The sequence below is a fragment of the Gallus gallus genome, chromosome 2 (assembly GCF_016699485.2).
Source record: "Gallus gallus isolate bGalGal1 chromosome 2, bGalGal1.mat.broiler.GRCg7b, whole genome shotgun sequence".
In the NCBI taxonomy this organism is placed as follows: domain Eukaryota; kingdom Metazoa; phylum Chordata; class Aves; order Galliformes; family Phasianidae; genus Gallus; species Gallus gallus.
The window spans coordinates 23475721-23503612 of record NC_052533.1 but is presented as its reverse complement, the minus strand read 5'-3'; the positions used below and the strand labels follow the sequence as shown (position 1 = coordinate 23503612).

Here is a 27892-nt window from a genome sequence, read left to right as displayed (position 1 = left end):
CAGATCTTGTGGTATTGATGCATATAGTCCATCTCCCCATGTCTCTGTTTTAATCTATCCTATGTTAAGAATAATTTCTAATGATACTTAGACAGGATAAAGAGTCATTAGGAGCTAATGTGTTGCTGTTTGACACCATATCAGAACCTCTTCCCAAGTGTGAAGAGGATCACAGCCTCAATTGGAAAGAATTCCGACAAAGCTGAAATCAGAACTGTTTCTGTAAAAACCACTGCCATACAGATGTACTTCCATTCCCTGCCCTTTTACGAAAAGGAATGGGGTGCAATGGAAAACTCCCAATGACACTTGCTTCACATAATGTAAGAACTTACCAAACTTGTGCACCCTAACAAGATGGAATTGTTTTCTATTAGACTAGAGTCTTCTTCTTAAATATTTGTACTGCAGGCAAGCTGTACAAACAAGACACTTGTTCATTCAAAGAGCAAACTTACCCGATCACCAGCACCACCAGCAGGGCCAGGAGCACCAATAGCACCAGGAAGACCCTACAGGTTAAGAGAAGCACATCATTTGTAATAGAATGTAAGCAAGTCACTAATTAAATTTTTTTTGCTCCTTTCTGCTGGAGATAGGCATGTGACTTTATTTCAGTTATTCTTAGTATATTTTACATAACCTGGTGTCCTTTAAAGTCTATGCTGTTATTTTTCTCACAAAGTATGAAATCTAGCACAAGCAGCCAAAGTGTCAAATTAATGTTGTGAAGCTTTGCAGGCTGCCTTTACTATTAGCTCTATGGGCTGAACCCATAAAGTTCCAGAGGACATCGCACTGACAACTGTCTATGAAATAGTGATCTCTGCCAATGTCATATCTCTGCTTCCATGCATTAAGAATGATCTCTTCTCTCTCACTCCTCAAATTCAAACACCTCTCAATAAGGGGCTACATAATCACACTGACCCACACCAAAAGCAAGCAGCTGTAAGAGGAAACGGAATACAATGGAAAATAAAAGTCATAAACATCCCTTTTAGTCACTTGTGTTCTCAGGTGCAACAACGTTAGCTCAAGTAGAAACAAAAGATACTTACACGGGCACCATCTCTTCCTGTTGCACCAGTGTCACCTCTCAGACCTGGGGCACCCTAAAATACATACAGAGAAGAAGCAAGCATTATCTTGGTAATGTACAAAGAAAGAAACCCTGAGCTGTTCACTGAGTGCACATGTACTACAGAGATACTTATGCTGGTTTTGGTTTGGGAATGGACTTTGACTTACGACTTCGAGTATGTACTTACTTGCAAAGATAAAATGTGTAGACAACGAGGAATGGTAAGATTTGACAGAACTATAATCCTCTCTCTTTTATTATATATATACCTATTTAGTTGCCTCCAGGTACCAAGAATTAAAAATTCAAAATTAAAACGTCTATTCCAAATGGTGAATGTAAATACTACTTCAAAACCCCATTTCTTTTGGTCACAAAAGAACCAAATGTAAAAATTTTCCTGGGGATTCATGTTATATCTTCTATGCGAAGCAAGAAAAGAACTGATAAAAAAATGAGGTCGTGAGTGGTCATGTAAAAGGCCATATATTTTATGTAACAAAAATAGTATCTAGGCCATTGCTAATGTCAAAAAGTCAGACTAGCATTCTGTTCTCTCTTCTTTTTAAAGAAGTCCTACTCTTCTGCATTAATCTGCATGTCAGTACCCAGTTTTTATAAAAAGTTGCAAGCAATTTTCATCTTAATTTCTTTATAGTCATGTAGCATAAATGCAGTCATAGATTTTTTAGTCTAAACAATGTAAGGTATAGAAATCTCAGTTTAGAGTTTAAATAATGAACTGAAGAGAACTTGGAACAAGGTGTACCTAACAAGGTAAGAATCCATTTTATGGATAATTATATGAATAAAGCAGAGTTTGCAACAGGACTTACATAAAACCATGAAGTCTGGTTCAGTACAAGTGCTTATACTGGCTAAAATGTTCTGCTTTTATATGCATCTGATGCAACCAAAAATTTTGTCATTTCGTAGAATCATAGAATCACCAAGGTTGGAAGGACCTGCAAGATCAACCAGTCCAACCATCCACCTATCACCAATACTTCTCACTAAACCATTTATTTATACATCGTATGTACTGTGTCAGAGATCAGAGTAGAGCTGTTATGGATTTGAGCAGACACTCACTTCTTTATGATCCATAAGCCCATTCCTGCTGTAAAGCCTGTATGCAGATTTAACATTGCTTTCATAAACGTAAGCTCATTGTTACTCAACCCTGTGAAGCCCTACCTGCCACTTAAATCAATTCTAAATGCTGGGCAAAGATCAAAATGCAGCCTTAGGACCTCAAACTACTATCAATCTGTTGGACCAACAAAACCTTTACTTACTGAGAACTAACAAGACACCACAAAATACAATTTCACAGCAAATAGAAGTTGTATTTGCGTAGCCTGCATTTTTTTCAGTTAGTGAAATTCAAGCATCTCCCAGACCCGTGCATATATAACAAAGAGCATCAGCCTTACCTTCTCACCCTTGCCTCCTGGAACACCTGCAACACCTCTCTCTCCTGGGATTCCACCAGGCCCAGCGGGACCAGGAGCACCAGCAGGACCGACATTACCAGGCTCACCCTAGCAACAACAGGTTATTGTGTAAGACAAGGTGAAATATGGAACAATATTGCAATATGGAACAAAATTTTGTCATTACCTATAAGCCCATATTCTGCTGGCTTGTAAATATACTGAGTAGTAGTATTTGGTCTCTAGCTATTGTGCATTTGTAGTTTTTCAGCTAGTGAATATGCTGGACATGAACTCTCTCCGATTCTGTGGTCCCATATTCCAAACTAAACCTTTGTGGAAAGACTACATATGAAGATCTTGAAAGTTGAGCCCCACACTTATTTTGGCAGACCATACTAATGTTTTTGGGAAAATATTGCTTACTGGACACAAGAACTTCTTTCCCCAGGTGGGTATAAACAGGCTAGCATGAATTTTAGCCAAAATCTCAGAGTAACAGCATTCCCAGCTAAGAAGCAGTATCCAAGTTTAGAATAAACTGAAGCTCCTCTTCCATTCTCATCAGTGATAAACAACAACAACAACAAAAATCTATATTAGTATGGACTAGCTGTTATGCAGATTTACTACTTGAAGAAAGGGCCCAGTACCTATGATGTGTGTAGGTTACCTGTTGGCAGCAACCATTTATACTGAGTAAAGAAGGTTTCTGACTGCCCTCACCAGCAATTCAACAGTGAGGCAGTAGTAGCTGGAGCAGACATACGTAATTATGTCCCACTGAGAATTTAACATACCTTGTTACCATCAGGGCCTGGTGGGCCAGATGGACCACGGCTTCCAATAGGACCAGCAGGACCAACAGCACCGCTTTCACCAGGAAGACCACGCTCGCCCTGTGAGAGACAGTCTGATTTGAATTTTTCCTTTAATTGTTCTGTAGGTCAGAGGTTTAAAAGCACCACCTGGTAGCAGTGACACTATGATGCATTTTTAGCTGAACAAACCATTATTAATATCAGAATTATGTACATTAAACCGGTGGGAAAAACTAGCTTTAGCTTTTGACACAAATAAAGCAAAGTACCAATCTGAGGTCAGACAATGGATTCTAGTGAAATGAGGGCCATGGAAATTGGCAAATAATTGTTTTTACAGTGGCAAATGCCACCAGGAAATAAAGGTGACAACTGAAACCTACTAATGTGACCTGAACATTGTAACAGGTATAAGGATGCACTTCAAAGAATATAGTAACTGGAGCTGTGGAAATAGCCAGAAACTGGGCTCAAATTCACAGTAGATTATCAAATGTAGATATATAATTTTTACTAAAACAGAGGTTTCAGATTATCCCAGTGTAATCAAGCTGAACAGCAGTGAATAATCTGATAGGGCATAATGGAAATTTTCAGTTATCCAAGAGAATCTGGGGGTTAGAGCAAGAACTATAACGTGATCAAATAACCTCTCAAGGAGAGGTGGCACATTCTGAAAAGCACCAATGAGACCTTATGCAAGCATTGTGGAATTCTTAGGAAGTGTTAGTTTTGTTGAGCTGAGGGCAGTACCTTCTAATGACTATTCCAGGCTCTGGATTCAGCTTACTTTTGTTCACAACAACACCATATGGGAGGCAGAAGCTGGCTAGCAAGGGTGGTATAACTGAATTGGTGAGGCTCATAAATCTACCCCTTTGGGTGGATGGCAATGGAGTTAAAATTCTCATATGCACCAAGACTCAGTGCAACACTGTAGGATCAGTTTTTTTGTCACCTGCATTCCCACTGAGAATTTAACATAAACATATTAGATCAGCTTATCACGACATCATTACTTGGGTAATATTTGCATTCCTTATCCAGAAGTTTACTAACAATGGCAACTATTGTATTGTATAATCAGATATATTCTGACAAGCAGAATAAGCAGAGAAAATTCTGCTTCCAGGTAGTCTGCTGCAATACATGGTATTCTGTGCTTGAGAAAAGTCGTTTGTCTTGAGAAACTTGTAAGTGCATATAGTTCATACTAACTCTAAATACTTCATTAAGACAAGTCTCTATCAGATTTCAGATGAGTCACTCACCCTTGGGCCAGCAGGACCAGGGACACCAAATTCACCATGGAGACCCTAGAAGAAAGGAGATGGATTGATAAAGTTTATTTCAAGAGCAACGTTATTAGCTCACATTGAACTTCTGAACTTTGTTTCTTAGCAGTAAATAGAAATGCTTCTCAAGTTTCAGCAGTATATTGAAAATCTTCAGACTAAAATCAGTTTTTTTAGATACATCAACTGTTCTCATATAACTGCAGAAAATCTCAAAGCACACATGCTAAGAGATGCACTTCTCATGTGAAGAGAGTTAGCTATTACATTTCAAGCTCTTTGGTCAGGCACATACAGTGTAAACTCTTTCACACAGAGACATGGAATGATTAACTACCAACTTAAATGGCTGATATGATGCACAGGATGCACAATTTGCAGATTCCATCACACAACAGGTGCAGAGCCTGTTGCCTGAATTATCACCAAGTTATCACCATTGAATGCCATTGTAAACCCACTGAACTTCAGTGGATGAGCAAAGGCATGCACCTGGAGTAATGCTGGTTAGGTTGAACCTTGCAGATTTCAAAGGAAATCTGGAATACAATGTTCTTCATGTGCTGTCTTTTATGGGGGATGTTTTATTGTTGCTTATGGCCTCAAAAGCGAAGGACTGTTTTTTTCCTTTTCATAAAGGAACTTTTAAAAAAGGAAGTACGCTCCAAGTGCCAAAGGACCTTCTCCATTTGTGGCTAATTTTAACAAAAGGGATTATTAAACTCTGCATATAACACAGATCACTTTGTTTTGGCAAATGGATTCAATGGACTCTTGCTTCACCACAATTGTGGAATGGAATTAACAAAAGGCTTATGCAATACATGCCTCTACTTGAGCAGTACTGAATCTGCTACTCACCCTTTCGCCTGGTTTGCCAGCTTCACCAGCTGGACCGGAGGGACCTGGCAGACCCTAAGTGTAAAGAAACAAGGATGCAAATAAAGTTAAGGCAGAAGAACTTTATGCTTTGTAAACCATAGGTAAAGTAGAGCAGAGCACTTGCGTCTTACCTGGAAGCCAGGAGGGCCAGCAGGACCTGTTTCACCCTTTGCACCTTGGTTGCCCTGGGTAGAAGTAAACGAATTTGAAAATGAGAAGTCACAACGATGAAAAATAAATCAGAAATTGTATTTGTGTGAAGGCTGTTACTTACAGTGACACCAGGAGGACCTTGAGCACCGTTGTTTCCCTCAGGACCAGGAGCACCCTACATATGTTCAAGCAGAAAGCTGTTATCAAAATTTTTATTTGTTATGAGTAGTATCTGTCTAAAGTGCTTCTGTGCCAAAACCAAAGGTCTCTGGTTGCTTATTTTGAACTCATACTTCTACATTTAAGTTGAAGCCCTATGGTTCTTCAACTTACCCATTTGCTCATAAGAGCTTCACTATCAAAAGGTAATATAGATGCTTACAAAACTAAATGGCAATAGTTAATTTTAGGTTATTGCAGCACCTTTATCCTTACAAAATAGTCCTTTGGAATTACAGATAAAGAAATCTGGCCAATAGATGGCATTTTTTCCCAGAACAAATCAATTATTTGATTCCTTAGTTGAGATTTACAAAATCTTCCATCTATCAGTAGGAAAGAGCTGAAAATTGACAGGGTAAGATAGAAACTATACACTCTCCACAAAAATTTGCAAAGGAATTGCTATTTGTTCCTTTTAATAGGAAGCTAATACCCAATAATTAATTACCTAATCAATATCTAACAAGAGTAATTCACTAATATTAATCTTCAAGTAACAGTCTGCACTGACATGAAGCTATGTGAATGCATTCCACACTACTTTCCTGTTTCATCACCTCCTCATGCTTGCACAAGACAACGTTATCTTATACAAGAGGCTTTGAAAGATCTACACTTCTCTCTCTGGAGGTAGATAAAGAAGACATTATCCACGTACCCGTGGGCCAGCAAGACCAACATTGCCTTTTTCACCAGGTTTGCCAGGCTCACCCTGAAGGTGAAAGAAAAAAAAAAAATACATAAAAGTTAATTAAGACCTCACACAAGGTTCAGATTATACTACTGGATAGAAGGCGATACTTTCCTTGATGAAAGATTCATTGTAACAACTCTTTAATTTAGAAAAAATCACGAAGTACATCTGGCTTGCTGAACCACAGAGAAAGAGCAATAATGCAAATAAATATTTTGTCTTTTCAAGAAAAACTCCTTCTGATTATTTTTGAGGTAGTAATGCAAGCTCCTGATATGTTGTGCAGTTTTGTATGTAATACACTAATATCTATGTGTGCACGTGTGCACAGCAACACCACATATCCGGGGAAAGAGCTATTATCTCTTTCATCTGTGGGTCATATCAAGAGCCCCAGTGAAATTGATGGCAGCTTTTCTTCTAAAGTGAGCAAGATTTGGATTGTGCTCCAAAAATAACAAAGATTTCATGTCCAACTTCTACAGAACTTTTACTGAATTGTATATAGAGAAATGATAAAATGGACATGCAGAAATGATTATGCAGACATACATTAATCTCATCACTTCGATGTCCCAATATTCCTGAATTAAGTATATTACTGTCAGTTCAGTCATGGTTTAGATAACTGGAAAGCAATTTAAGATAGAACTCTTGAAACTAAGCAAATGCCATTCAATAGACAGTACAGGAAGACACTGATACATTTGACTGGTACGAGTTGGGGACCTACAACTTAGTCTGGAAATAGAAATAGAAACTTTCTCTACTGTACTTACAGTGGGACCTTTTGGTCCAGGGAATCCAATGTTGCCAGGTTCACCTCTATTACCAGCTGGACCGATTGGCCCAACCCTACCATCTGCTCCAGGGAAACCCTAGAAAAAGAAAATGTACCTATGAAATGACTGGTGGAGAAAAGGGTACTCACAGAAAATCAGTGTCATTTAAGTTTTCAACACTGATCATATATCACATGCACCTGCATTCCTCCCTTTTTCTCCTTTTTATAGAGCTCTGTATTTCTTCTTCCCCTTCCAGGACAAAGACCCCATCTAAGACCCACAGAAATGAATGGAAAGTCTTTTTACAGATCTTCTGAGCAATTTAGTAGTAGAGTCTCAGTGGTTTTAAGTAGCTGTGTTAGAGTTCAGAGTTCAGATCTCTGCTTCTTAAATCTTTGTTGATGCTTTGCATGCACTGGGGAAACAATTAAAACCAGAGTACTTACAACAGGACCTTCTTTGCCAGCAGGACCTGGGCTTCCAGGTTGACCTGGGAGACCCTGAGAAAGCAAAGGTTTCACGTTTTTAGAAGGCAATCAAACCAGCCAACAAATACATGCATGTGCGTGCATGCACACAAATACACACAAATGGGACTGTATGTTCTATCAAGCTTACATCTCATCTAAACTGAAGTTTAATTTGGTGGTGTGTGCTTCCACACAGTTGAAAATGACTGAGGTCTGTCTTGCTTAAACTCATTTAGGCTCTACATTAGTAGAAAGTTTGCAGACACTTAATAGTTCACAATTGCATTGAAAACTCTCTCATTTCATGAAAGGTGGGTAGGAAGGGAAAAAAAGATGACAAAAGTCATTGACGTGTGCATAATCTGGGTGGATCCAGAACTACTGAAGTGGGTGGTTGTTCTCAGTGAAATCACTAGCAAAATAAAATTGAAATAATTGAAATCAGTCATCTCATATCACAGAGGAGATACACCTCAACTGTTATCTTAAAGGTCCCATTCTGCAAATAATAATAAGAAGAAGTCAGTGGAGTATCCAGTACAAGTGGATGCAGCTCCATGACCAAGGCAATTAGATGCCACCAGATTACTAAAGAAATGAATTTCAATAAACATTTTGATGCTGCTTAATCATTCCCTCATGGATGTTTTTTCAGTGGGCTGATAGAAACAGTCTAATTGTGGCTTGAATAGACTTCCTGCAATTGGATTTCTGAATAATTTTATCCACAAAATATAAGTAGTTCTCTTTTTGCACAGTTCAGACTTACTCTTGGACCCATAAGACCAGGCTCACCAGGACGGCCAGCATCACCATTAGGACCCTTAGCACCAACAGGACCACTAGCACCACGGTTACCAGCAGGTCCCTAACAACAAAAGAAATAAATAAAATTAGGAATAGGTAGCAAAAAGCATCACACATTTGTATATAAAAGAAGATGGTTTAGAAATAATGACTCAGAGACAAGCCTTACCATGACACCAGCTCTGCCATCAGCTCCAGGGAGACCACGAGATCCAGGCACGCCCTGCAAGTGAATACAAATTAAATCTGAAAAAGGAAAGAAAACTCTGTTCCTGTAAGGTGGATAGCACTGGCTGAATTTCAGCTTTTCAAGTAGGTCTGCTAAATGTGACATAAGTGCAGCTCTAGGCACACACACAGCTCAGTGCAAATGCATATTGTGAAAGAAATCCCTCTCATTTCCTTTCTGTTTCTCTAAATTCTCATCTGCTTCTATGAGAGCATTTTTCAGTGTTTAGCGTCATCTAACAGTGGGTCTGCCCAACAGCTGGGATCACACAACCTGGCAGGTGTTTCACCTTCACATCTCTGCAGTGTTACTAGCTTCTCTTGGACTCTGTACAACCTATGCAAGGTGCAATACTGAATTTACTTCCACCATAGAAAACGGATGAAAACACTGCCTTTTTTCCTAGCCTTTTCCAGTGAATTCCTACTCCTGCACCTGCTCAAAGCTACATGCCTCCTGAAAGACATTGTGTTGTTTCCTCGCCCTGTGATAAGCGTACTACAGATACCCTCGAAGGCACTGAACTTAAACCTCTCCCAAACATTACATGCGAGCCAACTATCTCTTTCGAGCACTTATATCTCATCATGAAGCTTTATAGCAAAGTCAGTGCTAATTCTCTAAATATTAATCAGTGGATAACACAAAGCAACCTTAAATTAATTCAGGGATAAGATAATAAACATCATTAATGCAAAACAAAAATAGGGTTGGTCCCAGCAAATCAAAAGGCACAGAACAGCAAAATGACCTTTGCCTAGTTGCATTAACACAAATGTAGTCATTTATAATTATTTAATTTCCCTTTGCAGATATAGTTTTATTTCTTCTTTCCTTTGTGTTTTTTCTTCTGGAACATGAAAAAAAACCTTACTCTTAGACCAGCAGGGCCAGGGGGACCAGCAGAGCCAGGTTCACCATTGCTGCCTCTCTTGCCTTCCTCACCACTTGGACCAGGAGGGCCAGGGGGGCCAGCAGCACCCTATTTCAGCCAAGAGGAAAATAATAAATTAGAGCTGAGCTACAGGTACTATGAGACTCTATTCATTGAAACAACACTCACAAATTGCCATACTTACAGGCTCACCCTTGTTACCACTTTCTCCCTTGGCACCAGCAGGGCCTGGTTCACCCTAGAGTCCAACATAAAAAGAGATCCTAGAATTAAGCACCATTCTACAGATCTTTCTTCTACCTGTACAACATTATCATGAATCACAACCATCTCTAATCATCCAGTGTCATGCCTGACTCTATTTTGATATAGTCAGTTAATGTAACTGCACTTTAGGTTTAATAGGCATGAAAACAAACATGTTGAAGATGTTTAGAAATTATAGTAATTGAATTAGAAACGCTCTGGGCTGGTTCCTCTACTGGGGATACCCCTTGAGGTTCTGATTGTGAGACTGCTGTCACATCTCTGTTGATACCATCAAGAGGGTCAGAGCTTAACAGTTCTTGCAGCCAAAGGGAGTACAAAGTGAACCTCTTCAGTCTCACTGAGAGACAGAAACAAGCTACAATGCTTAATTATACTGAAGCAACAAAAGTGTCTGCATTCAATGAAGGAACATATCTAGAAGAAATATTTTACAATGATGGATGCTGTATCCAGTTTTCAAATGAAGACATGCAGTAAACAAAGTCACTTACAACAAGTCCCCTAGCACCACTTGGACCAGCAGGGCCAGGAGGACCAGGAATACCACGGGGCCCAGGCAGACCAGGAGCACCAGCAACACCAGGAAGACCCTGTTCCAAACAGAGAAAGTCTACTGTAAGTTCATTATCTTTTGTGATCCATTAACTGAAATGTGGTGTGTTGTTTTTTGTTTTTTTTTTTAATCTTAAAGCAAATAATCCTTTGCATTGGCATATGGCTATACTTACAGCTGCACCTTTAGCCCCAGGAAGACCATTAGCACCAGGGTTGCCCTATGGAGGAAGAAAAGAATTATACTGCTTAATTCGAAGTCTCAAATGCATCCATCTGACAATAGATAAAGACTGGCAAGGTACTCACGGGAGGGCCAACAGGACCACTGGAACCAGGAAGTCCAATCTCTCCTCTTGGACCAGCAGGACCAGTAGGGCCAACATTACCAGCAGGTCCGATTTCACCCTGTTTGAGAAAAGGATAAAGCTCTGTATCAGTATCCAGAGTGTTAGGGCAATTGCAGAGTAACTTCATTAGCCTGACATTATAATCACACAGAATCACAGAATGGCCCGGGCTGGAAGAGACCTCAGGGATCACCAATCTCCAACCCCCACGCCACAGGCAGGGTCACCAACTTCCACATTTAATGCTAGACCAGGCTGCCCAGGGCCCCATCCAACCTGACCTTGAACACCTCCAGGGACGGATGGGGCATCCACAACCTCTCTGGGCAGCCTGTTCCAGCTCCTCATAGTAAAGACCTTCCCCCTGACATCCAGCCCAAATCTTCCCTCCCTCAACTTAAAACCATTTCCCCTTGTTTGCTGTTATCTACGCTTTCAGTGTTGACTCCCTTCCTGCTTACAGGCTCCCTTTATGTACTGAAAGGGTGCAATTAGGTCACCCCGCAGCCTTCTCTTCTCCAGGCTGAACAAGCCCAGCTCCCTCAGCCTGTCTTTGTAGGGGAGGTGCTCCAGCCTTCTGATCATCTTTGTGGCCTTCCTCTGGACCCTCTCCAACAGCTCTTTGTCCTTTTATTGGGGACCCCAGACCTGGACACAGTACTCCAGATGGGGCCTCATGAGGGCAGAGTAGAGACAATCACCTCCCTGTTCCTGCTGGCCACCCCTCTTCTGATGGAGCCCAGGACACCATCTGCTTTCCAAGCTGCAAGTGCACACTGCTGGTTCATGTTAAGTTTTTTCATCCACAAAGACATTTTCATTATAAGACAATTCAATGTAGGTTCCTGTTTCAGAGTCCAGGGAAACAAGAGGCTGAGAGCCTTTACTGGAATTTAAAGGCACTGAAGCTGGTAAACATAGGTAGCTCCTATCAGAGCTGATGGACAACATGGAACAACAGATGATCAGTATATCTGCATTATTACAGAAGGCTAACATACAAAACTAGAATTAAGATTCCAGCCTTCTCTACAGCCATAAGTCTCCAGCAGTGGCATAAGACGTCTCAATGTGAAGGAGACCTAACTGACAGTTATCTCGTACATAAGCTGTTGTTTGCATGGATACAAAGTGTGCCTGGTCAGAGAACTGCAGTCTAGTGCTCACAGTGGTGTAAATGACAGGGAAAAAGACTCTTGATACCAATCTCAGAAATTTGCATTCACCAAACCTATTATAAAACTGAATCATGTACAAGAAGAAAATGGTATTGCCAGAAAGCCAGAAAGTTTAAATGCAGTTTCAGCATTGCATTCAATTTCTCCATCAATTTCAAGAACTCAGGTTGGAAGGAGCCTGATACACAGCTTCTTTACCCTCCTCTACTTACATCAAGTGATGTAAACTGCTACATCGTTTATTTGTCATGATCTACATCACCTTTCAAAGGTGTATACAACCACACCATGTAGGATGTGGTTAAAAATTAGGTTACACCTGCCTAGCATCAATCATTTGAATCAGGTCCCGCCTAACTCAGTTGTAGCTACAGCTTCCAGACATGATTTGCTAGCTATGCTGGCCTCCTGATCTTTTCTATATGTATGACAGATGAAGGTCTACATCCAAAATACAAGACAATATAGCCACTTCTGGAATAGATCAGGCCGTGGATCTCAAAGCAGGTTATTTCTTCCACTTATATAGTATGGTTTTAAATAACATGTGAACTCTTCAATGTGTGTATCAGCTGTGGAATAACTATATCAACATTCATATACAAATCCCTTCAAATACTGTAGAAATCTTCCTCATTCTGATCTGTAACTGATAAGATGGTACTACCACTTCAGGTGATTTTTGCTGCCTCACTGTCAAATGTAGCTGCAGAAGCAGATATTCATACCTTAGCACCAGGAGCACCTGGGAAGCCTGGAGGACCAGCAGCACCAATGGGGCCCTATGAAATGAAAGGCAAGCATTTGAGCAAAGGCTTTCAGTGATGATAAGAATTTTGCTGAAATAAACCAATTAAAAAGAAATGCACATTTACTTAGACATTTCTGCACACTGAAATATTATTTGCCCTTTGCAACTCCAAACAGACAGGTTTGATTCATTCATTCATTACAAACAGTTGAGAATAAGGTCAATGCAGAAAAACACTTGCAGTGTATCTGAAAAAACAAGAATTAAGCAATGAAGCCAAACACCTGAGGAACAAAAAACACGGGATAGGCAGAGACAGGTATCTGCAAGACAAGATACTTTGCTGTACTGTCCTAAAATGAATGAGGGGGAGTGCTGCACCCTGAGACTGCAGGGCTTAGAGTGGCCATTTCTAACACATGTACAGTATAGGAGTGACTGTGTGCACTTTCATACCAGTAATTGTTCTGATCTATTGCAAGAGCCCATTGTTGCAGATAGCATTTTCCCTTCTTCACAGAAGAGAACTGGGAAGATCTCTGTATCTCTTTACAAGCCAGTGCCTGACCCAACTTACATTGAAGTCATTAAGAATGTCCAAGGATCCAGGAAATTGGGTCAAGCTTAACGGCTAATGAAGATAGGAGTTGCTTATAAAATATGAATGAATTAGAAATCTTGATTCATACCCAGGAAAATACAGTTTGAGGCAGTTAGTACGTGTTTAAACTTCTTTTATGGCAAAGACAACAGCATTTCAGCTTGCCAAGGCCTTCTACTAAATCTACTGTATCTAGTGATTGCTATGAGATTTATGATTATGAGAGGACAAGCTTCCTAGAGTACAGTACTCAGACACCAAAAGAGAAGATACATTAATGGATTCAGAGCCTGTTAGTCTTTAATGCATAGTAATACAAAGGGATGGTTTTTCTTTGATTTTTAATCAAACATAAAACTCATTCATAGCTATTGGGGATTGATATCTGCTTTGTGAGCTAATACCTATTGTAAAACTGCTACATAGATCCAAGGGAATAAAATAGGTCAGCCTACAAAGCAAAGAGGAATTGGCTTCTGGCATTCAATAACTGGGCATATGGCACTCTCACTAGTTTTGCAGAAGCAAGGAAAAAGATTAAATGTTCTGTAAAATACCTGTGAAAATGTAAGTGTTCAGAATTTTCATTATGGTGATTCTTTTTACATTTTAAATTCCCAGAGGCAAAGGGGAAAAACAGTATTTTTGTTCTTGCTTAAAAAGAAAAAAAATGCTTTACAGAATGCTTGCAACGTGATAACCTAAGCATGTGCAAAATAACTTTACTGGTATGGACACCAAAATCCCATGCAAGTTTCTGTTGCTGTCCAGTCAGGGTAACACCTCTGTAGCCGGCAGCATCAGAATATTTTTCCTAAGGTACTTCGTTTACCTTCAACATAGCTAAAGCAGTTTGGTTCTTCTACAGAGTATAACATCAGATCTTGGCTAAGGTATCTGTGTGACTGCATTTTAAATGCTCAATCACATATATTTTAAAACGCCCTGTGTGGGAGGACGGAAGTGAAATTCATACCTCTGCTAACACTTCTATTCTGCTGAAGGATGGCAGATGTTTGCTGTGACGAGGAGCATTAGAATCAACTTTTGGTAAAGTTGGCAGAGCCACGTATGACTACATCACCAACGTACATTTTGGAGGCAGGAAGGAAAAGCTATTCTGGTCCATTTCTGATTTATTTATTTATAGCTTTGAAACTGTATGTTTGTACACACATTTATGCTGCTGAAATAAATGAGGTTTAGTAAAGTCAGTGGTGTGCTATGGCAACACTAACTCCTTTAAAAAGGGCAAATCTGTACTGCAAGTGCAAGCTTGTGTCGTAGAGCGAATATAATGCTTTTGGGATATATATAATATTAGTCATTTGCAACATATGCATGAAATCTACCTGTTAAAAGGTATAATCTTTAATTTTGGGATGAGAATTATTCTGTTAGACTGGTGCAAATAAGGATTTTGTTCACCAGCTTTTTTATTATGAATTCATCAGTGTAAATGGCAGAATATTTTGTCCCGTAGATATAGATGTGTTTAAAATAAATTCCAAGGATTACAGAACATTGTCTGCAAAGGACTTACAATTTTTAATGCTTTTTGTGGAAATCTATTAAGCAACAAAAACCTGTGTTTAAATACCCACACAGTTAACTTCCTTGAGGCCTGAAAAGTCCTCTATAAATGGAAAGATGGGCTTAAGGCCTGATGGAGCTAAGTTGTTAAAGATCAAGACTGGAACTTACTGCAGGTCCAGTGGGGCCAGCGCTGCCATCACTCCCACGAGCACCCTGTAAGCAGAGAACATAGTGAGTAGAGACAGGAAAGAGTCAACCATCAGAGAAAGCCACGGTAAGTGGCTGGTCATTAGTACCAACAGACAGATGGGAAGCCACTTACAGCTGGTCCAGGGGCACCTATTCTTCCTCTCTCACCAGGGAGACCGCGAGCACCCTGAAAGAAAAATTAACTTATTTAGATCTGTCTACTAAACAAAGATATATAGATTTTTTTCACTTGCTAGGTCTCTATGTGAAGTGGATTGCATCCAAGCAATTCCGTTCCAAATATTCATGTACTGTTACATTAGAGCATCAAGCCAGTTGGACTGCCACTGATGAAAATAAATGGCCAAAATGCTGGCTGAGCCACACCTATCAGATTTTCCACAGCAGCACTAAATACTTACAGGTTGTCCTGGGGTACCATTTTCACCAGGGGCACCAGGTTCTCCCTGTGAAAGAAAAAATTCACATGCTTAAGTTACTCAAAGGATTCCTTGGACTGATAGCACAAAGCCAGCTAGCGAGGAGGTATTCAGTTGCTGTATCCTACTGTTCTTGTCTGCTGTAGCACTCACACCACTGTGTAGAATAACAGCACATGGGTCACTGACAGTGCAGAGGCTGTGACTATCCCATTATATACTGGAGCAAAGCCAGCTGAAATCCTCCTAAAAGAGGAAGACTAGGAGCAAATTGGTTCACTTGCCAGTCTCAACTGTCTTTACTCCCTTTCTTCATTCTGTTATATTTGCACTGTAGCACACACCTAAGAGATAGGGCTAGAGAACAGTCAACTACCAGTTCTGATCAAACTGCAACTTTTTTTTTTTAGCTAGTGAAAGAAAATACTTTCTTTTGCCTTAAGTTAAGGTGACAAAATTCCTCATCTGTGCTGTCAAACGACTAAAAATAAGACAGAAATATCTGACCCAAATTCTTATGACCAATAATATTGATATAAGTGACAACCACTAAAATGTGACTTATCTCCCTTAATATTAGGAGCTCTCAGTAATCTCACAGTTTGTCTAGACTGGCCTATAGTGACAAAGTTTGTTCCAGAGCACTAGTATCCTAAGCATATTTGAATGCACCAAGTCTTAAGTGCTGCAAACAGTAGAAGTTTTTGCCTTAATCACAATTAAATCACATCACACTTGTGTTTTCAGTCAAATTAGCATTCTTTCATTTGATTATTTACTTCATCTGCTTTTAGCCACCAGAAATTGGACAGAGTGTTTGGTAGCTATTTCATTACCAAACTTTTTCTGGAGCTAAACAAGTTGCAGTGACATTGGAAAATACTGTGGTACAGTTAGTAACTACAAGCAAGTAGTGCTAAGCTCTTGTAAACAAGCAATAATGAGGATTAGAATTTGACCCTTACGTTGTTACATTAAAAGTTTTTGAATGCAGACCTACTGTGAATGAATCATCAGCATTAAAATTTCCTACACCCCAAAAAAGCAGTAGTGTTTTTTAAGACCATTGTCAGTAGGCACTGAAGTGGGAGTGATGAAGAAATTGAGAGGAAAAGCTTGCTAAATGTTTCTAGACCACGTTTAAGAAAAGCTTTCTTAAGCAGTGTTAAAATATGCACTAAGCTGAGGAAGACGAAAAAGAAGAAGTCTGAAGATTGAGTAGCCTTAACTCTTTATCCAAAGTTTTAGCAGAAAGCCTTTCACTAAAGTATGTCCCCAACAGCAGAGCTTTCTAGACAAATTACATTCTCATTTTAATGTGCTTTAGAGAAAATACCTAAACTCCAACTACATTCCATAGAAAGGCAGAGGAAGGCAATTATTAGGAAGCCAGTTCTGCTGTTCTTACTCATTAACAGTTATTACTTGACTGAGGACTACAGAAAAAGGCCCTAACATGATTTCTCATCTTGAGTTGCATCTATTTGTCCTACACGGATCTGCTGCCTTCCAGATTATATTGCAGCTGGGCAATATTCAGTGACAACATGGAAGATCAATTGGAGAAGACTTCATATGTATTTCCCTAGAAAGAGCTACAAATGAATCCTGCATTTTCAGATTTCATCCTTACCTTGGTGCCAGGAGTACCAGGTTGTCCCTTCTGACCATCCAGACCATTGTGTCCCTATATGGAGTAGAAAATTAAAGGTTAAGTACGTACTTTCTCACTAAATGCCATACACAAACTGCGCATTCTCTTTTGACAGGAAATATTCAGAACTTCAAATATATTAATGCATTTAGAATATATACTTTTAACTTTGAGGGGATTTTCAGGAGTTTTCAGTACCTTGAAGGGCTGTCAGTTAACTACTCAGGGAAGAAGTACACATATACTCACCCTAATTCCCTTAAAGCCAGGCAGACCAGGAGTTCCAGGGAAACCACGAGCACCCTAAAAACACGCAGAGCATAAGTGATTGTCTCTCATGTTATGTACAGTTAAAAAATAAAGAAAAAACATAAGTCTTTCATTAACATTATTGAGTAGACTGGGGTCTCACTCACTCAAGTGAGGAACACAGTCCGATCCCAAACCTCCCAGGATCAGACTTGGCCCAGGTCTAACAATAATCAACTTGACTTCCCAGTTCTGAATCCCAGAAATTTCATTAATTAACCTGTGACATCACAGCTATGTCAGCACTCTATTTTACCTCTATTACCAGTAAAGAGGGGTGAGGAGGGAGGGGTCAGGGAACAAAACAAAATCGTAACTACACAATACCCTTGGAAGTAAGAAATGAAACACAGATGCTGAGATTAATCCATGTAAAGAATATTAATGGATTGTCTATGGAGAGCAATTCAGAAATACCATCAGAGGTTTAATTGATATGAGAACTATTTCATGTAATAGACAGTAGATCACTACTTACTTGAGGACCAGCAACACCCCTCTCACCAGGTCTTCCAGGTTTGCCAGGGTGACCCTAAAAAATTCAGTACAAATGCACTAAGAGGGAAAGTTCATCCATAAAAGAATAACATAAAGCTTTTTTTAAAAAAGAAAATATATTAGGAAAGATTTCTTTCAATAAGCAGAGATTTTGGTAGCTTCCTTTTCCCTATATTCAGGAAACCAAACAATGTATTCGGAGAGATTTTAAATTTATCCATTTTTTCCCAACAGACAGCACCTTTTGTACTATTAAGTAATTATTTCAGGGGCTTATTTATTCTACCAAATATTACAGAACAATGTAAAAGTGATAGCCAATAGAATGCTTAGCTTAACAACAACTTAAGGCTACAATTGAATCACAGCCCTAAAAGAAATGAAAAACTTAATGACTTACATCTTCACCAGCCTTTCCTGGAGGACCAGGGGGACCACGAGGACCTTGGGGACCCTGTTAAATACAGATTGAGTATTAAGTCAAGCAAGGTGAGTTTCTTCCCTGGTTTCTGACTTAAGTATAGGCATAGCAGGAGACTGAACCAACTCAAGGTCCTTAGACACTAACTGCCTTTGCACTTTGTGAGTTTCAAATCTGAAGGAGTGAACATGAATGTTCATCTCTGTTTCTGTAACAGGAATATCCAATTCAAACATTCAAGAGCAAGCAAATGGATGGGAGTAGCAGGCCTAAGCATTACAAGCCTATCTTTACATTTTATTTCTAATGCTAGTAGTGTCTACATGTGAAATCTGTACTTACTGTTTGACCAGGTTCACCAGGCTCACCAGGAACACCTTGAAACCCAGGAGGGCCCTAGACAAGAAGGGAGATTTTGTTAGTGTTTGAACAAGCTATTTTGTGACTCGATAGGTATGAAAAAAATCCTTCTACTGATTAATATTGACTGTACTTACAGGAGGTCCAGATGCTCCAGGTGGGCCTCTAGGTCCCATTAAACCCTAGGGAAGAAAGGTAAATAATTTAAAAAAAAAACCCTAACACTACTACATAAACTCATCTGTAATACCTGTTCCTGATGTTCCTAAAATTCTGTTAAAAATGGTAACTTTTGGTGTGCAATGTTCAAACCAAATTTGAGGAAGTTAAGAGATCTGCAATGAATTTGCAAAGGCAGTCCAAATACAAATAGATCTGATGCCAGTGAACCCTGTGAGATTATTAAGAATGTGCCATTGTGGCCGAGAACCTTGTGATCAGGCATCTCATTCTATTGTAGCTCATTAATGAGTGCTTTCACACGCTGGCTCATTCCTGTGTACACACTGCTTTCTTGGGAATGACTTCCAGACTTAAAAGGTCATAATGACATACTACGAAAGGCTGTATTTTGGGGCCTGTCAATCTCATCCTAACTTTCAAGAAGAGATATTGAAGAAAAGGATAATTAAAAATGTAGAGGAAAAGAAGGAAAAGAAATGTGCATAAATGTCAGTGTTCCTAGTAACTGGGAGGCTCACACATCATTTTGGAAAGCTAATGCTGTAAAAGGCTATAGCTATAGAAGTATACACTAATTCTAGTCAATAAACTAATTCAAACTTCTTCCTGCACAGTTTGAATCATCTATGCTGCACAAGCCCTTCGAATCTGTTCACAAGCTATATTCCATAATTGCTTCCCCTTCTTTTCTGCTTTGCCAGTCTCTCACACTTTCCTATCACTTGGTTTCAGGGAGTTAAAAATTCCTCATAGGAAGTAGAATTTACTGCTTTTTTCTGTTGGTGAACCCTCAATGAGTAAAAAATTGGAGCTTAGAGTTGTTACACTCCAAATAAATAGTGATCTATATTACTGTCAGACAACAAAGGCCAAGCCTGATTAAAAATTATCTTGTATTCCTATAGTTATTATCTAAATGCACGTCAACATATTTTCAACAATTAATTATAATATTTTTGGGAATAGTAATACTTGACCTAGTACTTGACCCAGAATAATCCTGGACAGCTTTCGTCATGCTATTCACCCACCCATCAGACACACTGTCTGTAATGTTATTGAGATAGGTGAACTTAACCCATAGCTTTGCTATGTATATGCACCAAAAAAATACTTGCTAACATCAGCAAGGGTTAGAAATTTGTGTAAGGAGGTAGTAGACTCTTTAGATGTCAACATCATATACAGTAATTGGCAAAGATTCCTCCTCAGAATAGCCTTGTAGTAACAAATCACAGAACCATAGAATCATAGATTCTAGATAGCAAGTGCTAGCTTTCAATTGCTCGGAATCATAGAATTATCACAGAACCATAGACTGGCCTGGGTTGAAAAGAACCTCAAAGATCATCTAGTTTCAACCCCCCCATTCTATGTGCAGGGTTGCCAACCACCAGACCAGGCTGCCCAGAGCCACATCCAGCCTGGCCTTGAATGCATCCAGGGATAGGGCATCCACAACCTCCTTGGGCAACCTGTTCCAATGCATCACCACCCTCTGACTGGATAACTTCCTCCTAATATCCAACCTAAACCTCCCCTGTCTCTGTCTCCCTGCCTCTGGGAGAAAAAAAAAAAAAGGTCACCAACTGGATCTGAGATACTGAGTTACTTTCTAGATAAACGTCTCCTGTAGTCAGTATCTCTACAATTAATCTAATCCCTAAAGCAGACTTCCTCTGTCTCAGCACAGGTAAAGTACACTGTATCACAGTAGATGTACTATCTGATGCCAGATTATGATATTCACTGATTCATAAAAGTGTGATGAGACCCAGTAGTGCTATATTCAAGTTAAGGACACAGCCCTAAGACTGTTATCAGACACTTCATGTTGTGCTCTATCTAGGGATAAGTTTATAACCTGACTCTACATACATGATCAAAATGCTAATTTTAGACCTATGCTTTGAGTTAACACAGCTGGAGTACACTTAAATACATGTTTATGCAAGTCACCAAGTGTTAAATCATATACTTGCCATAGGTCCGGGGCCAAAGTCAGCCGCTTTAGATGGATCATACTGAGCAGCAAAATTCTGTAGATGACAAAAATTTGAAATAAAAGTCACTACAATTCTTACTTCAGAAAGCACTGATAACCCTCATTCTACATGTATCCATTACCTCATTTGCTAGACAGTATGTTGAAGCAACATACTTAAAACTCAGTACACATGACCCTTTTACAAATACATTTCTATTCATCTGTTTCCAGAAAGACTTGATTTCAGTAGGAAGGGCCTCTCACACATTGGCCTCAACTATCTACCCAGTAGTGGCATACAGGACGTGAAATAGTGTGAACTGAAAATAAGGTATGGAGTCTCAATGCCCATTAAAAAATTGAAAATATTCTTGCATCTCTTAAATAATTCTGTGTAATTTCCAATCACAAAAGTTATGCGTATTTTTTTTCCACATTATTTAAGTAAAATTTATAGCCCAGCCCTGACAGACCGTTGGATGAAGTGGGCCCATCAGCTTCAATAAGGTCTGTAGAGCATGCAGGCACTGCACTGGATTTTTCACCTTTTAATCAATGAAAGCCTTATAGACTAACACACATCTAGCCTTCTCCTCTAAAATGGAAAGAAGTTACGTGCAACACAATTGAAAATCCTTTTCTCGCTTGTTTTATTTTATTAGCATGTTAAAATAAGAAAAACTAATAAAAACAGTTGGGGTCTGCTAATACAAAAATAATTTTTAGCTATTCACACTGAAGGTGAGTGTATTCTTCCACGCAGGAGGATTTATAACACTCAAAAAGAACTACTGTCTTCATGCTCTCTGCCCAATGTCAAGCAAAGAGTTAAAGCCAGCATTCTTCAGAGCATACATGATGGACACTTTTGCAGACGGTATATATATACCTGTCCACTTAATGTTCTACAGTATTAATACAGATAGAAATTCTAATGGAAGAGGGGTGCTGACTCCTAAGTATGAACTTTTAGTTTTAAGGCTACTTTTCGCCAGCTTATTCCAGTACAGTTGTTTTCTTGAACACAACAGCCAATCCATTTAACAGCACAGGCTTCATTGAGTTGACTCCTAACTCATAACACATTATGGTGGCACAAATCTAATGCTGATGAACAAGGTTGATTTGCTCCTATGCATAAGTCTCTGTTGAATATAGAATCCAAAGTTGCTGAGGAAGATACAGATCCTAAGGAGAGTTCCACTGGAACTCAGACCACTAATCTCATGCCAATCACACAAGATTGCTTCCTCTACTCTCCAGTTCAATGTCAGCGTTTCCCAGTAAATATACATTTAGTCTTTAGTCATCACAAAGCAAAAATTATCAATTTCAGTAATAAAAAGTTTGCATGTCTTACTCCGCCAAGACCTGGAGGACCAGGGGGGCCTGGAGGACCTGGTGGACCGTCTTCACCATCTCTGCCTGGTGGACCTGGTGGACCCTAGAGACAAAACGAGGATTATAAAGTGAACATTAAAAGTAGCTTATGAAACCTCTGCAGTGATGAGACAATCAGGTACCTACAGCACATACTGTAGCACTGCTATATGCGTAATATCAATATATGGCTAATGTCAGAAAATGAGCATAGCCTGAGTTTACACTGCCTTGCCACTCCTCATTCCAGATATACACTGTAGTACCGTTTTTCAGAAGATTCATAAGGGTAATATTGGATCTGTGCTACTAACCTCCAAACTGAGAGGCAACAAAAGCCTGGACCCATGAACACTAGGTTACCCATGTGGACCCACACAGCCTGTCAGACACCGTTAGTGAGAGCTAAAAAATTTCCCTGACAAACAGAGCATTGGTAGGTCAGCCCTACAAGTACAAACTAACAAAGATCCAGAACAAGTCAAATGCCAGTTCGGATTACTTGCCGCTAAAATTGCAAATCCAACCACAACAAAACACTGCTTTTCTACAGGATTTGATAATACCACCCTGCCATCACTGTCATAACCACTCCTACAACAACTTGAAATGACATGTATTTGGTCCGGAATATTTGCCTTTACGCTCTGTCACCCTCAATGCACAAAGCTGGTCAAGGTTTGCTATCACAGTATTTGAGATGACTTGATCTAGATAAAATCCACATTTAAAATCTTAGAGATTTCAAAAGGAGCAGAATTACGCTTGCTGTCTTCAGAACAAAGTACGTATCTCATCGCATTAAACAGATTTAATCAGTGGTAGTCCAAAGCAAATATCCAGCTGACCATATAGATACACTCTCCCTAGTAGTTCTCATTGTGTTTGTCAGCATACTAAGACCTAAGAAACTTTCAATAGCTTCCTATCAGTAACAGGCATTTTCATTTTCAGAAGACAATACCAAAAAAATACATAACCACACATCACTCAGATAAGAACATGAATTCCAGAATACAAAAAGCAGCAGTGATGCAGAAGCAAATTAGAAAAGCAGGTATCAGCAACGTGAACGGACATCACAATTAAGGTATGCAATCACTTTCATCTGTGGCTACATTTACAAAAAACTTCAACAGTATAACATCTGCTTTCATTAATAGCTATCAACAGGAGAGCTTTTCCAAGCTACCTTTGGAGATACAGGTATTGAATGATCCTCAAAGAATGATCTTTGTCTACTTGGGTTTTACGTAAAGAGCTTCCCTTTATACTATCCTGTTCAAAGACTGCATCTGTATGTGACAACTTTCTCTTTGCATTTTCATGCACTATTTCCACAGTGTGCAGTTGGAAAAAAGCTTTTCAAACCATGACCAGGAATGCTAGGCTGCTCTCCAAACTGAAGCACATCTCATCAGGTACAATAACCATAGTAAGGTTGGTGAGGTATTGCCAGGATTAGCATTGGTACATAGATAATTTGATTTCTTTTTAATGAAATTGTACTTGCAAGCTTCTACAAGTACATTAAACTCATTAATAGCTAAACTTAGCTTTTTCCTACTGATCTTCCAACAACTGTTCAAAGACCACAAATAAATAAATGTCAATCTACTTCCTTACCCTTTCTCCCTGTGGCCCTTTGTCTCCTCTAGGGCCCTGTTGGAAGAAAACAGAACTTAGTTACCACAGAAATTTTCCAGGATGATACAGGAAAAGAGATACATGAAGAATCATTGGTGTACATGAGAAAAGAAAAGAAGACTGCAAGGATAGGTCCTACACTTATTTTCCACGGTGTATCTTTGACCTCGATATGCTACTAGAAATAAATTAGTTACTGTCACCACTGCATCAGCTGAATAATCACTGCACAGAAGTACTCTGGCAGTTTGTTTTGTTCTCCATTGAATAACTGTCTGTTATTTAACAGAGACTTCTCAAAATAAAGTGGTTATCTACTTAGCCCTTCAGATCTGTATGGATACTGCTGTACTGTTCAACTCATGAAACCCTTCCAAAGAAACTCCTGTTGAACAAGAATCCTTTCTTGATGCAGTTGGGTTCTCAGTATGCTTAGTTCTGCTCTTGGATAAAGCAGCTTAAATCCTAAGCTTGCATTTACCGTTTTGCTAAGCTACTGCACCCCACTGTTCTCTCCTTATCATTCTTACTCATCTCAGTGAGCACTGGGAAATAACAACTTTAGTCCACTTTGTCATCCAACATTCCACAAAATATTACTCTGTTCAGGAATATTTGATGTCATCTACATCTCCACACAAGAAAAACGAAGCTGCTTACCTTCCGCCCTGCAGATGCCTGGAAGAGATAAGGCAGAGAATTAGGAAAAAAAAAGGTACAAATTATCAGTTTTTTTAAAAAAATACAATGTACAAACTTAAATTCATCATCTCCTTTCAACCCTACAATTTCTGTCAGCACCCTATACTTAAGCATGCCCTGTGCTCTTTAAATTACTAGCAAGGTTAAGAGTTTATTATATAGTGAATATATATGTACCTACATTAGAACCTTCTGTTGAAGGATGGCAATTTTATACTTATTATAGCCTACAAATATAGCATAAATGAAAATCACACCTGAGTTCTCTCATAATCCTTCCGTGCAATGAAATTTAGCCTGGAAGACTGGCCATCTCCACCCCAAACTGCCAGGTATGATGTCCGAACACCACTGCTCTGTTATTTCTCTTCATGGTCTTTACACCTATGAAGGCAGTCCCTCAAAAAGGCCAGCCCACTGCAGAAATTGGGGTGGGTACATTTCCAGGCAGTCCCTTCAGGACTGGTATCTTCCCAGGGCCACCTTGGGAACTAAGGTTAGTACGTAATACTGCCCTGATGAGGTAGTCTATCTTCTTAACGGAGGTTGAATGTTAGATAGTAGATTAAAAAATAATCATACTGACCTCACTCACATCTGCAGAAAGAAGGGAAAGAAAAAAGAAAAGAGATAATTAGCATGTGGATTCCATTGTTTTAAGAGGTTTACATTTCTATGTTTTTAAATACAAATGTGACTTTCGTCAACTTTCTTAATGCAATCTCTTTCTCTCAGTGCCATTCTCTCAAACTGTGTGAACCCACAGCCACGACTGTCGCATTTTCCCAAATCAAATCAGATCTTTAAGTGACATTGAAATAACTCAAGTGATATTTTCTATAATCCTCCTTTCAATGTGCCTAAAAATATGTATCCCCCTCCCCCCCCAAAAAAAACCAACTCCAAAACAACACGTATATTTTCACACACGCACACAACAGCTGAATGAACCCAGACACAATATATGTGAAGATATTAACTGGAAGGGGTAACTATAAAGTTTAATATAAGCAGCCCCTCTTACTCTCATGGAGAATGTTTAAGAATGTCTTTTTCCAGCATTTCCTGTAAAACGCCCCTGCGTAGAGCAGAGAACAGCCTGAAGCTGTCACCCACCAAACGGAGGGCAGCTTTCTTTGTATGCTATTTGCTACGAAGAATGCTTTTGCTAATCAGATGGAGAAAACGATTTTCAGTCTGTTTTCCGAACTTCAAGCAGTGGATGATCTATTTTAGCTGAAGCTCAGAAACACTTCGCACCACATTTCAGTGCCAGTAACCTGACACGTTACTCACTGGTTTTTGGACATGCCTCCCCCCCATAAGGTGTCACTTGAGCAACGTATTATTACAGTAAACTTAAACGGTTTGTGCAGCAAAAAAAAAAGGCAGTACTGAAGCGCAGAATGATACTAAGCAAAACTAAGGCGCATTACAGATTGCCTACAGCAACTCAACGTAAAATGTAAAAAGTGGCCGCTTTCAGGTGATGTTGGCACGGGGGGGGCGGTGGGACTCCCAGCCGAGGCCCCTCAGTCGCCCAAAGAGCTCCGGCGGAGGCGCTCCGACCGCCGCCCGTCACCAGGGGGAGGAGAGGGGCCGGGGGCGGCCCGCAGCCTCTGGGCCTCAACCAGGGCCCCCCTCCGGGCACGATCCCGCCGCGGCTCTCGGGCCTCGGCCGCGGGGCTGCCCACGGCTCGAAGCAGCCCCGGCGGCGAGGGCAGCCCGGTGGGGGATAACCGGCGTCGGGGTAACGCAGCCAGCCCCCAATTGCAAAGCAGTTTCTTCGAAGCGGGGGCGGTTGGGGCAGCGCTTCCCCGAGTGCCGCACGGCGAAAGGCGGGCGAAGAAGTGCGCTTCTCCCCCGGGCACGCGTGTGGGGGGCGACTCTCTCCTCTCACTGTACGTGTGGAAGGGACTGCGCTTCTCCCACAGCAAAGCGCGGGAGGACCAAATCCTCATACCAGGCAGGGAAACCCTTTAAAATCTCCCCCTAGAGCTGATAGCCCTGCTCGTCCGCTCCTCCCCTGCCTCGTAATGCCTTCCCCTCTCAGGAGACCCCCGAGGACAGCGTGGACCCCCATCCTTCGGGGCTGGCTCCGCGGCCGCTCCGCGCTCGGCCGGCAGGCGGCGCCACAGTGCGCGGCGGCGCGGCACAAAGCAGCGGAGGGACGGGGAGAGCCGCGCCCGGTCCGGGGAGCGCGGAGTGGCCGCATCCGGGCGCGCTGCTGGTCAGCACTCTGCTCCTGGACTTTATGCCTCCGCACCTGAAACAGGGCTTTGCGTGCTCCTTGGGATGCGAGCGCATCTTCTGTTTCTTTCTTTCTTTTTTTTTTTTTTTTTGTTGGAGGGAGGGGGGTGTTATCTCGTTGGCCTTTTGCCATCCGTTGGTAGTTCTGAACTAGAGGCGCCGCTCTGAGACGGAGGTGGCAGCTTTAGAGAGGGTCTCCGGAGCGCGCAGAGCGGGACAGCCACCCCCTGCCGCCACCCATGCCACGAACAAGCGGAAAGCACTTACGTTGGCTTGTTGCTAGGTATGAAGTTACTGCGAGCAGCAACAAAATCCGCGTATCCACAAAGCTGAGCATGTCTACTTGCTAGACATGCAGACTCCTTGTGTTGCAGAGCCCCCGGACGTGGTTGGCTATTACCTGCAGGACGCAGGCATACAGTCGCGAGGAGTAACTCCAAACTTAGCAGAAACCTGCTGCCCGGGATGCTAAATTAATCAAGCCCCGCTCCGCCGTATTTATACCGCAGGAGGGTCCCGCGGCTGCGAGGCACCGGCGGCGCTGCAGCCAATGGGCGCGCGGCGACCGCGGGGCCCGCGCGGCTCCCAGCGCTGTCACGTGCCCACCGGCCCCAGCCCGGCGCTGCTCGGCTGCGGGGTCGGAGGGGGGGGCGAGGGAGGGAGGAAGGGAGGGAAGAGGAAGGCGGCGGCGGCGCTAAATTGGTTCCATGCTTTGAGGACGTGGACACTTTGAGGCTTTCAGGAGGAAAATCTGACTCGCCGTCTGATTTTTTTTTTTTTTTTCAGACGTTCCCCGCCCCTCGCCCTGCTTTGTTGGCCTCGCCGGGCGGCGGGCAGCGCCGGTAGGGCGCTCCGACGGCT

The 27892-nt window shown here is 40.9% G+C and overlaps 1 protein-coding gene across 1 annotated transcript in view; it reads right to left on the bottom strand.

Annotated features, from left to right (window-relative positions):
- The window catches only part of COL1A2 (collagen type I alpha 2 chain), a 38972-nt gene extending 11425 nt beyond the window's left edge, over positions 1-27547 (bottom strand). The window contains exons 1-34 of the mRNA NM_001079714.2: positions 27299-27547; positions 25368-25378; positions 24740-24757; positions 24059-24094; positions 22413-22496; positions 21048-21104; positions 19020-19064; positions 18865-18918; positions 18502-18555; positions 18082-18135; positions 17544-17597; positions 17274-17327; positions 15623-15667; positions 15334-15387; positions 15180-15224; positions 12852-12905; positions 10905-11003; positions 10772-10816; positions 10535-10633; positions 9958-10011; positions 9753-9860; positions 8819-8872; positions 8612-8710; positions 7819-7872; positions 7367-7465; positions 6552-6605; positions 5793-5846; positions 5650-5703; positions 5498-5551; positions 4613-4657; positions 3321-3419; positions 2521-2628; positions 1062-1115; positions 459-512 (exon numbers count right to left, since the gene is read on the bottom strand). Of these exons, the coding sequence (NP_001073182.2) occupies positions 459-512; positions 1062-1115; positions 2521-2628; positions 3321-3419; positions 4613-4657; positions 5498-5551; positions 5650-5703; positions 5793-5846; positions 6552-6605; positions 7367-7465; positions 7819-7872; positions 8612-8710; positions 8819-8872; positions 9753-9860; positions 9958-10011; positions 10535-10633; positions 10772-10816; positions 10905-11003; positions 12852-12905; positions 15180-15224; positions 15334-15387; positions 15623-15667; positions 17274-17327; positions 17544-17597; positions 18082-18135; positions 18502-18555; positions 18865-18918; positions 19020-19064; positions 21048-21104; positions 22413-22496; positions 24059-24094; positions 24740-24757; positions 25368-25378; positions 27299-27368 (2076 nt within the window). The 5' untranslated portion in view covers positions 27369-27547. The remainder of the gene's footprint in view (positions 1-458; positions 513-1061; positions 1116-2520; positions 2629-3320; positions 3420-4612; positions 4658-5497; positions 5552-5649; positions 5704-5792; positions 5847-6551; positions 6606-7366; positions 7466-7818; positions 7873-8611; positions 8711-8818; positions 8873-9752; positions 9861-9957; positions 10012-10534; positions 10634-10771; positions 10817-10904; positions 11004-12851; positions 12906-15179; positions 15225-15333; positions 15388-15622; positions 15668-17273; positions 17328-17543; positions 17598-18081; positions 18136-18501; positions 18556-18864; positions 18919-19019; positions 19065-21047; positions 21105-22412; positions 22497-24058; positions 24095-24739; positions 24758-25367; positions 25379-27298) is intronic.
- Positions 27548-27892: the final 345 nt, after the last annotated feature.